Source organism: Ranitomeya variabilis, chromosome 1, assembly GCF_051348905.1.
Source record: "Ranitomeya variabilis isolate aRanVar5 chromosome 1, aRanVar5.hap1, whole genome shotgun sequence".
Classification (NCBI taxonomy): Eukaryota; Metazoa; Chordata; class Amphibia; order Anura; family Dendrobatidae; genus Ranitomeya; species Ranitomeya variabilis.
The window spans coordinates 730,544,051-730,557,167 of record NC_135232.1 but is presented as its reverse complement, the minus strand read 5'-3'; the positions used below and the strand labels follow the sequence as shown (position 1 = coordinate 730,557,167).

At 47.2% G+C, this 13,117-nt stretch overlaps 1 protein-coding gene across 8 annotated transcripts in view; it reads left to right on the top strand.

Moving 5' to 3' along the window:
• The window catches only part of SYNE3 (spectrin repeat containing nuclear envelope family member 3), an 88,465-nt gene extending 77,374 nt beyond the window's left edge, over positions 1–11,091 (top strand). For all 8 annotated transcript variants that reach the window (XM_077268760.1, XM_077268746.1, XM_077268729.1 and 5 more), the window contains 7 exons: positions 18–107; positions 520–600; positions 812–953; positions 4,809–4,943; positions 5,617–5,772; positions 5,898–5,936; positions 10,764–11,091. In XM_077268760.1, coding sequence (XP_077124875.1) covers positions 18–107; positions 520–600; positions 812–953; positions 4,809–4,943; positions 5,617–5,772; positions 5,898–5,936; positions 10,764–10,958 — 838 coding nt within the window. In that variant the 3' untranslated portion in view covers positions 10,959–11,091. The remainder of the gene's footprint in view (positions 1–17; positions 108–519; positions 601–811; positions 954–4,808; positions 4,944–5,616; positions 5,773–5,897; positions 5,937–10,763) is intronic.
• The last annotated feature ends 2,026 nt before the right edge of the window (positions 11,092–13,117 follow it).

Genomic DNA, 13,117 nt, shown 5'->3' with positions numbered 1-13,117 from the left:
CGTATTTTACTCTTCAGGGTTTCACGTCCGACCCAAGGAACGAGTCTGTCCCACCCACCACTAACATCTCACAGGAGCCCAGCAGCGGCCGGAGGTCTGGCATTCAGGTAACTGTACTGGTGCTTTACACTGGTCTATACTGGCTTATCCTTGTCTATATTGGTTTACACTGGTCTGTATTGGTTTATACTGGCTTATCCTGGTCTATACTGGCTTATTATGGTCTATATTGGTTTAAACTGGTCTATATTAGTTTATACTGGTCTATATTGGTTTATACTGTTCTATATAGGTTTACACTGGTCTACATAGTATACTGGTCTATATTGGTTTACTCTGGTCTATACTGGTGTACACTGGTCTACATAATGCAGTACAATAGTCTATATTGGTTTATACTGGTCTATATTGGTTTATACAGGTCCATCTTGGTCTATATTTGTTTATATTGGTTTTATACTGTTTATACTGGTGTACATTCTTTGGTTCCAGTATCTGATGGTTCTTTCCTCTCCCCAGGACCAGCCATCACCAGGATGAGGAGCGGCAGCGCAGGTCTGGACCACAGATTAGTCCGGGTCATCTGCAGATCACTTCTAGGTGAGTGAGGAACATAGATTGGTGGCAAATTCACACTTGGCAGATTTCTTATAGAAGTGCCTGTCACTGTCCAATATGTCTGAGTGAGATCTGCAGAATTCCAGCCCCGACTACAGGAACGGCCACATTCACGACATTTCTGCAACTAATGTGAAATATCCCTTACATTACTCCATACATGATGAGTGATGGTGTCTTCTGTGCTGGAAAGTTTTATTGCAGAAGAAAATATGAAAAAGAAAGCAAAATCTCCCAATAATCCTGCCACATCCAGGAGGAATCAGAAGTTCGTGTCCCTGGCAGAGTCTGTGGACCTTGTGGATTCTCCCAGCACAGACGGAACTGGAAGGAAGGTAAAGATTCGTACAGTGTATGTAATGGATCCACGAGGATAATGCAGTACAAGACGCTGAGGGTACAGGACGATGACACTGGGGTACAAGAGACTGGGCTACAGGATGATGACGTTGGGATACTAGATGCTGGGCTACAGGACGATGATGCTGGGGATACTAGATGCTGGGCTACAGGACAATGACGCTGGGATACTAGATGCTGGGCTACAGGACGATGATGCTGGGGATACTAGATGCTGGGCTACAGGACGATGATACTGGGATACTAGATGCTTGGCTACAGGATGATGATGCTGGGATACTAGATGCTGGTCTACAGGACGATGACGCTGGGATACAAGAGGCTGGGCTACAGGACGATGATGCTGGGATACAGGACGATGATGCTGGGATACTAGATGCGGGGCTACAGGACGATGATGCTGGGATACTAGATGCTGGGCTACAGGACGATGATACTAGATGCTGGGCTACAGGACGATGATGCTGGGGATACTAGATGCTGGGCTACAGGACGATGATGCTGGGCTACTAGATGCTTGGCTACAGGACAATGACGCTGGGATACTAGATGCTGGGCTACAGGACGATGATGCTAGGATACTAAATGCTGGGCTACAGGACGATGATGCTGGGATTCAAGATGCTGGGATACTAGATGCTGGGCTACAGGACGATGATGCTGGGATACTAGATGCTGGGCTACAGGACGATGATGCTGGGATACTAGATGCTGGGCTACAGGACGATGATGCTGGGATACTAGATGCTGGGCTACAGGACGATGACGCTGGGATGCTAGATGCTGGGCTCCAGGATGATGACACTAGGACACAAGATGCTGGGCTACAGGACAATGACACTGGGGTACAAGAGACTGGGCTACAGGACGATGACGCTGGGATACTAGATGCTGGGCTACAGGACGATGATGCTGGGATACTAGATGCTGGGCTACAACACGATGACGCTAGGCTGCAGGATGGTGACCCTGGAGGTGCAAACAATGACCATGGGATAAAAGAGGGTGGGCTACATCACAATGATGCTGGGATACAAGAGGCTAGGCTACAGGACAAGGACACTGGGATACAAGAGGCTGGGATACAGGATAATGATGCTATGGTACAGGACAATGACACTTCGATACAAGAGGCTGGGCTACAGGACGGTGATGCTGAGGATACAGGACAATGACCCTGGGATACAAGATGGTAGGATACAGAAAAATGAAGCTGGGATAAAAGAGGCTGGGCTACAGGACCCTTGGCAACAGGATAATGACCCTGGGGTAAGGGACGATGACGCTGGGATACAGGACGATGACGCTGGGGTACAGCACTCTGGGCTACAAGACGATTAAGCTGGGGTACAGTACCCTGGGTAAAAGGATGATGACCCTGGGGTACAGGATGATGAAACTGTGTTGCAGGACGATGTCGCTGGGATACAGGACAATGATAATAGGGTACAAGAGGGAGGCTGGAGGTTCATGACAATGACGTTGGGGTACAAGAGGTTGGATTACAACACGATGATGCTGTGATACAAGATGCTAGGGCACAGGACAATGACCCTGGGATATGAGACACTGGGATATGGGACAATGATAATAGGGTACAAGAGGTTAGGCTACAGGAAATGACGCTGGGATATAAGACACTGGGGTACAGGACAATTGTAATGGGGTACTAGAAGCTGGAGTACAGGATGATGACGCTGGGGTACAAGAGGTTGGGCTACAGGACGATTAAGCTGGGGTGTTAGACGATGATTATCACATATCTGCTAAATGTAGTTCACAAATAGAATACATTACTAGAGTATGCACTGAGGGAAGACGAGAAAAGAGGAAAGAAGAAAAAAAAGATGACAAAGATCTAAAAATGTTTGTAAATATAAATGATATAAAATAGAACTTTTTCACGTTCAGTTACGTGTTACTATATGGGAGTATTTTCTTTTTGATTAATAAAAAGTATTACTGATCCTAACCGAGAAGGACCCCAATCTATATTTTGAAGTTGGGAAGAGGAGAGGTAAATCCAGAGTGGGGTCGGCAATCTGTTACTCGAGATCCAGTCGGGGCCGCAGGTTGCCCTTTGAGGACAGAGTTACCATCGATATCTATAGAGAGATGCATGTCCTAAACTGTTATCCGCAGACTATGTTCCCGAGCGACGTCCCTCTGGTTATAGGGTCAGGATATGTGTTGTGTCCCCGTGTAATAGAATTGTTGCTGTAATTGCCGTCCGGCTGTAATCTATGTCCGAGAGTCACAGACCACGGATCCACCTACACGCGGAGCGTCACTCATTTATTAATCACTGTCAGAGGTCGCCCATGGGGAGGATGAGGCTCCATCAGATCCGATTGTATCAGCGTCAGATCTTCTGAATGACCTTATGTATAAGGCGGACATATTGTCTGGCCGCACTGCTGTCTGTGTATAGCTGAAGTGTTGGTGACGAGATGTATAAGGCTATGTGCACACGTCAGGATTTTGTCAGGCTTTTTCATCAGGTTTTGTAGCCAAAACCAGGAGTGGGTGATAAATGCAGAAGTGGTGCATATGTTTCTATTATACTTTTCCTCTAATTGATCCACTCCTGGTTTTGGCTACAAATCCTGAGGAAAAAACCTGACAAAATCCTGACGTGTGCACATAGCCTTAGGGTACTGTCACACAGTACCATTTTGATCGCTACGACGGCACGATTCGTGACGTTGCAGCGTCGTATGATTATCGCTCCAGCGTCGTAGACTGCGGTCACACGTTGCAATCACGGCGCTGGAGCGATGCCGAAGTCCCCGGGTAACCAGGGTAAACATCGGGTTACTAAGCGCAGGGCCGCGCTTAGTAACCCGATGTTTACCCTGGTTACCAGCGTAAACGTAAAAAAAACAAACAGTACATACTTACATTCCGGTGTCTGTCCCCCGGCGCTGTGCTTCTCTGCACTGTGTAAGCACCATAGCCGCAAAGCAGAGCGGTGACGTCACCGCTGCGCTCGCTTTCCGGCCGGCAGGCGCTCACAGTGCAGAGAAGCTGAGACGCCGGAGGACAGACACCGGAATGTGAGTATGTACTGTTTGGTTTTTTTACGTTTACGCTGGTAACCAGGGTAAACATCGGGTTACTAAGCGCGGCCCTGCGCTTAGTTACCCGATGTTTACCCTGGTTACAAGCGAACACATCGCTGGATCGCTGTCACACACAACGATCCAGCGATGTCAGCGGGTGATCAAGCGACGAAAGAAAGTTCCATACGATCTGCTACGACGTACGATTCTCAGCAGGATCCCTGATCGCTGCTGCGTGTCAGACACTGCGATATCGTAACGATATCGCTAGAACGACGGAATCATACCGTCGTAGCGATCAAAATGGCACTGTGTGATGGTACCCTTAGAGTGCAATGTGTCCTTGTTACTCGGCAGGACGTTGTGTCCTCGGGAGGCCCAGAGATAAGACACGTCTGAGCCTCTTATCACGGTATCCGTGATGCACCGTGTGCAGATGGGTTCAGTATCTGTGACCCCCCGGACATATTACAGGGACCCCCAGTCGGGATTTACCTCTCCCTTTCCCAATCTCAAAAGACCGTCTGGGTCCTTCTTTGTCAGGACCAGTAATAGGTTTTCTTTAATTCTATTCTCTTTTATAATAATGTGTAACTGAAGTTATATTTTGTATCTTTTATATTTAATCACATTTTTAGATCTTTCTAGCCTTTTTTAATTTTTTTTTCCTCATTTTTTCCTTCTCTTCCTTTATTATATGTTACAAGACAATGACACTTGTTGTCCCAGGTTCCTACTTTTCCCCTATTTCTTCTTTTTCTCCTCCAGGCCAGAGACGATCACAAGAAGCTACTTTTGGAGTTTGAGCTCTGGCTGCAGGCGGAAAGCACAAAACTGAATCGGATCTGTGCAGCTCCTGTGTCCGACAGCAATGGGATAAAAATGCGGCAGAGCCAACTACAGGTATAATATACACTACACACATTGCGTTACTGATCCTGAGTTCCATCCTGTATTATACTCCAGAGCTGCACTCACTATTCTGCTGGTGCAGTCACTGTGTACATGCAATACATTACTGATCCTGTACTGATCCTGGGTTACATCCTGTATTATACTCCAGAGCTGCACTCACTATTCTGCTGGTGCAGTCACTGTGTACATACATTACATTACTGATCCTGTACTGATCCTGGGTTACATCCTGTATTATACTCCAGAGCTGCACTCACTATTCTGCTGGTGCAGTCACTGTGTACATACATTACATTACTGATCCTGAGTTCCATCCTGTATTATACTCCAGAGCTGCACTCACTATTCTGCTGGTGCAGTCACTGTGTACATGCAATACATTACTGATCCTGTACTGATCCTGGGTTACATCCTGTATTATACTCCAGAGCTGCACTCACTATTCTGCTGGTGCAGTCACTGTGTACATACATTACATTACTGATCCTGTACTGATCCTGGGTTACATCCTGTATTATACTCCAGAGCTGCACTCACTATTCTGCTGGTGCAGTCACTGTGTACATACATTACATTACTGATCCTGCGTTACATCCTGTATTATACCCCAGAGCTGCACTCACTTTATAAATAATATACTTTGTCATTTCTCTTTCTATAGAATTTACAGTTTCGGGTCCCTCAAGGCCAAAACCTCTTTGAGTCTCTACTGCGCAGCAGATCGTCGATGGCAGTGACAGAGGAGCTGAAGATGGAGGAGCTGCGCTACCAGTGGATGTTGTACAAGTCCAAGCTCCGAGATTCTGGGAAACACACGGTGAGAGATCTGCAGATTTTCATTGTGAAATATGAATTTATTGTTTGTCTTAATGGGAAAGTTCACACTTAGAATTTTCCGATGTTCTTTATGCTGATTGAAGTATTTGTATATAATCTTCACAGATCATGAAAGTAACGGATGAGCCCAGAGGAATAACCAAGGTAAGAAGGGTAAGAACCCCCGGGGTATATGAAAAGTAAGAGCCTATGCATCACTAGAGATCACTTGTGATGAAACGTGAAGGATCCACTCATCACCCCGCCTAATGTCAATATTACGTCAGTGGGATCACGGGGTAAGGTCTCCCCACTTGCACCAACGTGACGGTGCGCACCCCGTTTTGACATGTAAGGTCAGCTTTGCACAATTTTACACAGACTCCCCTGTCCACATGGGCCTAGGGAGATATGGGGAGTGAGAGGATGCTGCCCACACAGTCACTGAGGTGGCACCACACTCGCCCACAACCCTGACAGGCTGAGAGGCCTCTCTCACTAGCACCAGTAAAACAGAACTTTATCAGGCCGGTAGGACTGCCAACAGTTCCTCGTTCAATATACGTCTGAGCCACCTATCCATCACTAAAGATCAGCGGTGACATCACGGAGAATGCCTCCTATCCATCACTAGAGATCAGCGGTGACATCACTGAGAATGCCCCCTATCCATCACTAGAGATCAGCGGTGACATCACTGAGAATGCCTCCTATCCATCAGTAGAGGTCAGAGGTGACATCACTGAGAATGCCTCCTATCCATCACTAGAGATCAGAGGTGACATCACTGAGAATACCTCCTATCCATCACTAGAGATCAGAGGTGACATCACTGAGAATGCCTCCTATCCATCACTAGAGATCAGAGGTGACATCACTGAGAATGCCTCCTATCCATCACTAGAGATCAGAGGTGACATCACTGAGAATACCTCCTATCCATCACTAGAGATCAGAGGTGACATCACTGAGAATGCCTCCTATCCATCACTAGAGATCAGCAGTGACATCACTGAGAATGCCTCCTATCCATCACTAGAGATCAGTGGTGACATCACTGAGAATGCCTCCTATCCATCACTAGAGATCAGAGGTGACATCACTGAGAATGCCTCCTATCCATCACTAGAGATCAGCAGTGACATCACTGAGAATGCCTCCTATCCATCACTAGAGATCAGCGGTGACATCACTGAGAATGCCTCCTATCCATCACTAGAGATCAGCGGTGACATCACTGAGAATGCCTCCTATCCATCACTAGAGATCAGCGGTGACATCACTGAGAATGCCTCCTATCCATCACTAGAGATCGGCAGTGACATCACTGAGAATGCCGCCTATCCATCACTAGAGATCAGCGGTGACATCACTGAGAATGCCTCCTATCCATCACTAGAGATCAGCGGTGACATCACTGAGAATGCCTCCTATCCATCACTAGAGATCAGCGGTGACATCACTGAGAATGCCTCCTATCCATCACTAGAGATCAGAAGTGACATCACTGAGAATGCCTCCTATCCATCACTAGAGATCAGAGGTGACATCACTGAGAATGCCTCCTATCCATCACTAAATGTCAGCGGTGACATCACTGAGAATGCCTCCTATCCATCACTAGAGATCAGCGGTGACATCACTGAGAATGCCTCCTATCCATCACTAGAGATCAGCGGTGACATCACTGAGAATGCCTCCTATCCATCACTAGAGATCAGCGGTGACATCACTGAGAATGCCTCCTATCCATCACTAGAGATCAGCGGTGACATCACTGAGAATGCCTCCTATCCATCACCAGAGATCAGCGGTGACATCACTGAGAATGCCTCCTATCCATCACTAGAGATCAGCGGTGACATCACTGAGAATGCCTCCTATCCATCCCTAGAGATCAGCAGTGACATCACTGAGAATGCCTCCTATCCATCCCTAGAGATCAGCGGTGACATCACTGAGAATGCCTCCTATCCATCCCTAGAGATCAGCGGTGACATCACTGAGAATGCCTCCTATCCATCACTAGAGATCAGAGGTGACATCACTGAGAATGCCTCCTATCCATCACTAGAGATCAGCGGTGACATCACTGAGAATGCCTCCTATCCATCACTAGAGATCAGCGGTGACATCACTGAGAATGCCTCCTATCCATCACTAGAGATCAGAGGTGACATCACGGAGAATGCCTCCTATCCATCACTAGAGATCAGCGGTGACATCACTGAGAATGCCTCCTATCCATCACTAGAGATCAGCGGTGACATCACTGAGAATGCCTCCTATCCATCACTAGAGATCAGCGGTGACATCACTGAGAATGCCTCCTATCCATCACTAGTGATCAGCGGTGACATCACTGAGAATGCCTCCTATCCATCACTAGAGATCAGCAGTGACATCACTGAGAATGCCTCCTATCCATCACTAGAGATCAGAGGTGACATCACCGAGAATGCCTCCTATCCATCACTAGAGATCAGCGGTGACATCACTGAGAATGCCTCCTATCCATCACTAGAGATCAGCGGTGACATCACTGAGAATGCCTCCTATCCATCACTAGAGATCAGCGGTGACATCACTGAGAATGCCTCCTGTCCATCACTAGAGATCAGCGGTGACATCACTGAGAATGCCTCCTATCCATCACTAGAGATCAGAGGTGACATCACTGAGAATGCCTCCTATCCATCACTAGAGATCAGCGGTGACATCACTGAGAATGCCTCCTATCCATCACTAGAGATCAGAGGTGACATCACTGAGAATGCCTCCTATCCATCACTAGAGATCAGCGGTGACATCACTGAGAATGCCTCCTATCCATCACTAGTGATCAGCGGTGACATCACTGAGTGCCTCCTATCCATCACTAGAGATCAGAGCTGACATCACTGAGAATGCCTCCTATCTATCACTAGAGATCAGCGGTGACATCACTAGAGATCAGCGGTGACATCACTGAGAATGCCTCCTATCCATCACTAGAGATCAGCAGTGACATCACTGAGAATGCCTCCTATCCATCACTAGAGATCAGAGGTGACATCACTGAGAATGCCTCCTATCCATCACTAGAGATCAGCGGTGACATCACTGAGAATGCCTCCTATCCATCACTAGTGATCAGCGGTGACATCACTGAGAATGCCTCCTATCCATCACTAGAGATCAGAGCTGACATCACTGAGAATGCCTCCTATCTATCACTAGAGATCAGCGGTGACATCACTAGAGATCAGCGGTGACATCACTGAGAATGCCTCCTATCCATCACTAGAGATCAGCAGTGACATCACTGATAATGCCTCCTATCCATCACTAGAGATCAGAGGTGACATCACTGAGAATGCCTCCTATCCATCACTAGAGATCAGCGGTGACATCACTGAGAATGCCTCCTATCCATCACTAGAGATCAGCGGTGACATCACTGAGAATGCCCCCTATCCATCACTAGAGATCAGCGGTGACATCACTGAGAGTGCCTCCTATCCATCACTAGAGATCAGAGGTGACATCACTGAGAATGCCTCCTATCCATCACTAGAGATCAGCGGTGACATCACTGAGAATGCCTCCTATCCATCACTAGAGATCAGAGGTGACATCACTGAGAATGCCTCCTATCCATCACTAGAGATCAGCGGTGACATCACTGAGAATGCCTCCTATCCATCACTAGAGATCAGAGGTGACATCACTGAGTGCCTCCTATCCATCACTAGTGATCAGCGGTGACATCACTGAGTGCCTCCTATCCATCACTAGAGATCAGAGCTGACATCACTGAGAATGCCTCCTATCTATCACTAGAGATCAGCGGTGACATCACTGAGAATGCCTCCTATCCATCACTAGAGATCAGCGGTGACATCACTGAGAATGCCTCCTATCCATCACTAGAGATCAGAGGTGACATCACGGAGAATGCCTCCTATCCATCACTAGAGATCAGAGGTAACATCACTGAGAATGCCTCCTATCCATCACTAGAGATCAGCGGTGACATCACTGAGAATGCCTCCTATCCATCACTAGAGATCAGAGGTGACATCACGGAGAATGCCTCCTATCCATCACTAGAGATCAGCGGTGACATCACTGAGAATGCCTCCTATCCATCACTAGAGATCAGAGGTGACATCACTGAGAATGCCTCCTATCCATCACTAGAGATCAGCGGTGACATCACTGAGAATGCCTCCTATCCATCACTAGAGATCAGCGGTGACATCACTGAGAATGCCTCCTATCCATCACTAGAGATCAGAGGTGACATCACTGAGAATGCCTCCTATCCATCACTAGAGATCAGCAGTGACATCACTGAGAATGCCTCCTATCCATCACTAGAGATCAGCGGTGACATCACTGAGAATGCCTCCTATCCATCACTAGTGATCAGCGGTGACATCACTGAGTGCCTCCTATCCATCACTAGAGATCAGAGCTGACATCACTGAGAATGCCTCCTATCTATCACTAGAGATCAGCGGTGACATCACTAGAGATCAGCGGTGACATCACTGAGAATGCCTCCTATCCATCACTAGAGATCAGAGGTGACATCACTGAGAATGCCTCCTATCCATCACTAGAGATCAGCGGTGACATCACTGAGAATGCCCCCTATCCATCACTAGAGATCAGCGGTGACATCACTGAGAATGCCTCCTATCCATCACTAGAGATCAGCGGTGACATCACTGAGAATGCCTCCTATCCATCACTAGAGATCAGCGGTGACATCACTGAGAATGCCCCCTATCCATCACTAGAGATCAGCGGTGACATCACTGAGAATGCCTCCTATCCATCACTAGAGATCAGCGGTGACATCACTGAGAATGCCTCCTACCCATCACTAGAGATCAGCGGTGACATCACTGAGAATGCCTCCTATCCATCACTAGAGATCAGCGGTGACATCACTGAGAATGCCGCTTATCCAGTACCTGATATGTACCCTGTTCTTTTTTGCAGGTGCCCGGGGGTCTCTGCTCCTTCCTGCATCGGGTGTGCTGTGCCGCTCTACCTCTGCAGCTGCTCCTGCTCCTCCTCCTCCTTCTGGCATTTCTTCTCCCTCTTCTGCATGGAGCCAAGACCTGCGCCCTGTCCAACAATTTTGCTCGGTCCTTTAACCTGATGTTGAAGTATGACGGGCCCCCTCCCACTTAGGGCCCCAGCTCCTAAGGGTCCAGTATATACTGTAATCACTATATTATGGCAGCTGCACCTCCGTCTTGTACATAGCTTTTTTTTAGCAAATCCTGACCAGCCGGGTTCACCCTAGCACTGCCAGCGATGACGGGGTTAACGTTCCCTGTATATAGCTGCGCTTGTATATATAATATAATGGCGCAGTAGCGAGGTCTATATTTTATACATTGTATTTATGGTTTATACAGCCGATAACGTGCTTTTTTTATGTAAATGTATATTTCTGAATATTGTCTTTTTTTTCTGCTGTTGACAATCACAAACGACTGTGGGAAAATCCAACATGAAAGGGGGTCCAGGATCAGAGCAACATGGCCGCTTCCTTCCAGACACTGCGCCAACGTCCACGTTTTATTTTTTTTTAATTTGATGTTTTAATAAGATATTTTACATTTTAGATGAAGTTTCCCTTTAAGATTTTTGTAAGGACCACCCCTGCTTATTCTGTTACATTATAGCTCCACCTTCTTATGCAAATGAGCAAAGATTTTTCTATGAAATGTTTTTGTACGCAGGTATTTTTACGGCCAGTTTGCCCTTTTATATTTGTCCATGAGACATAATACAGATATGTAGATGATACATTGTTACTTTTCGTATGTTTTTAGCAGAAATTTGTAATTTTATATTAATGCTACCTGTTACCCAGAAGCCTTGTCGTAGGTCATTGCTTTCAGCCAGATACTAAAAACGATGAGAGATGTAATCGTAGCAAAACAAAATATAGCAATATATGTGTCAGTGTATGTCCAAAGTAATGTATGAAGGGGGCTGGCTGCTCAATTCAACAACCAAGCCAGCCTCCTTCAAAGTCATGGTTGGTGAACAAGTAGAGACATGGTCTGGCTTACCTATGAAATGAGCAGTCAGCCAGCCCTTTCTATGTCATGGTTGCAATACTGATGGAAAAGCAGATTGGCTTAGTTATTAAAATAGTCAGCCAGCCCCCTCTTCCTCTGCTATAGTCGATGTACAGATGTGGCTTTACTTTTGAATTGAGCTATCAGGCAGCTCCCTTCTATGTCACGGTTGATGCATTGATGGAGAAGATGGCTGGCTTGGTGTCTTAACATAAGCAGTCAGCCAGCCCCCTTCACACACTGCAATTGACTTCTCCGATCCACAGCTATAAGGTCCGGGTGCCAGTTCCCCGCAGGTTGTGTTCTGGTTTGTGTCCACCTGCATTTTCCTGTGTCATCATGGACTTACTGACCAGTTCTTCCAGTAATAAGTAATGGAAGGAGGTTGCCCATTAACATGAGCAGCCAGCCAGACTTTATCACACATATCACATATCATACTGTTCTTCACTGATCTTTGGCGTTAAGGTCCAGTCCTGGGTGTCAGCAGGTCCATTTTTGGTTTGTGTCAGGACATGAACAAAGCTAGCTGTATGTGAAAGGAGGCTGGCTGACTGCTCGCTTCATAATGAAGCCCAATTGCTCCTCTGTGATGGCCATGCATGGACAGAGGAGGGGGCTGTCTAACTCATTGAAATAAGCTGTCTGCCAGCCCCCTTCTCTGCAATGGTTAATGCGCAGATGGAGAAGGGGGATGGCTGACTAATCGCTTCATAATGAAGCCCAATCGCTCGTCTGTGATGGCCATGCATGGACAGAGGAGGGGGCTGGCTAACTCATTGAAATAAGCTGTCTGCCAGCCCCCTTCTCTGCAATGGTGAATGCGCAGATGGAGAAGGGGGATGGCTGACTAATTGCTTCATAATGAAGCCCAATCGCTCCTCTGTGATGGCCATGCATGGACAGAGGAGGGGGCTGGCTAACTCATTGAAATAAGCTGTCTGCCAGCCCCCTTCTCTGCAGTGGTTAATGCGCAGATGGAGAAGGAGGCTGGCTGACTGCTCGCTTCATAATGAAGCCCAATCGCTCCTCTGTGATGGCCATGTATGAACAGAGAAGGGGCTGGCTAACTCATTGAAATTAGCTGTCTGCCAGCCCCCTTCTCTGAAATGGTTGATGCGCAGATGGAGATGGGGCTGGCTGACTAATCGCTTTGTAATTAAGCCCAATCGCTCGTCTGTGATGGCCATGCATGGACAGAGGAGGGGGCTGGCTAAGCTATTGAAATCAGCTGTCAGACAGCCCCTTCTCACGGAG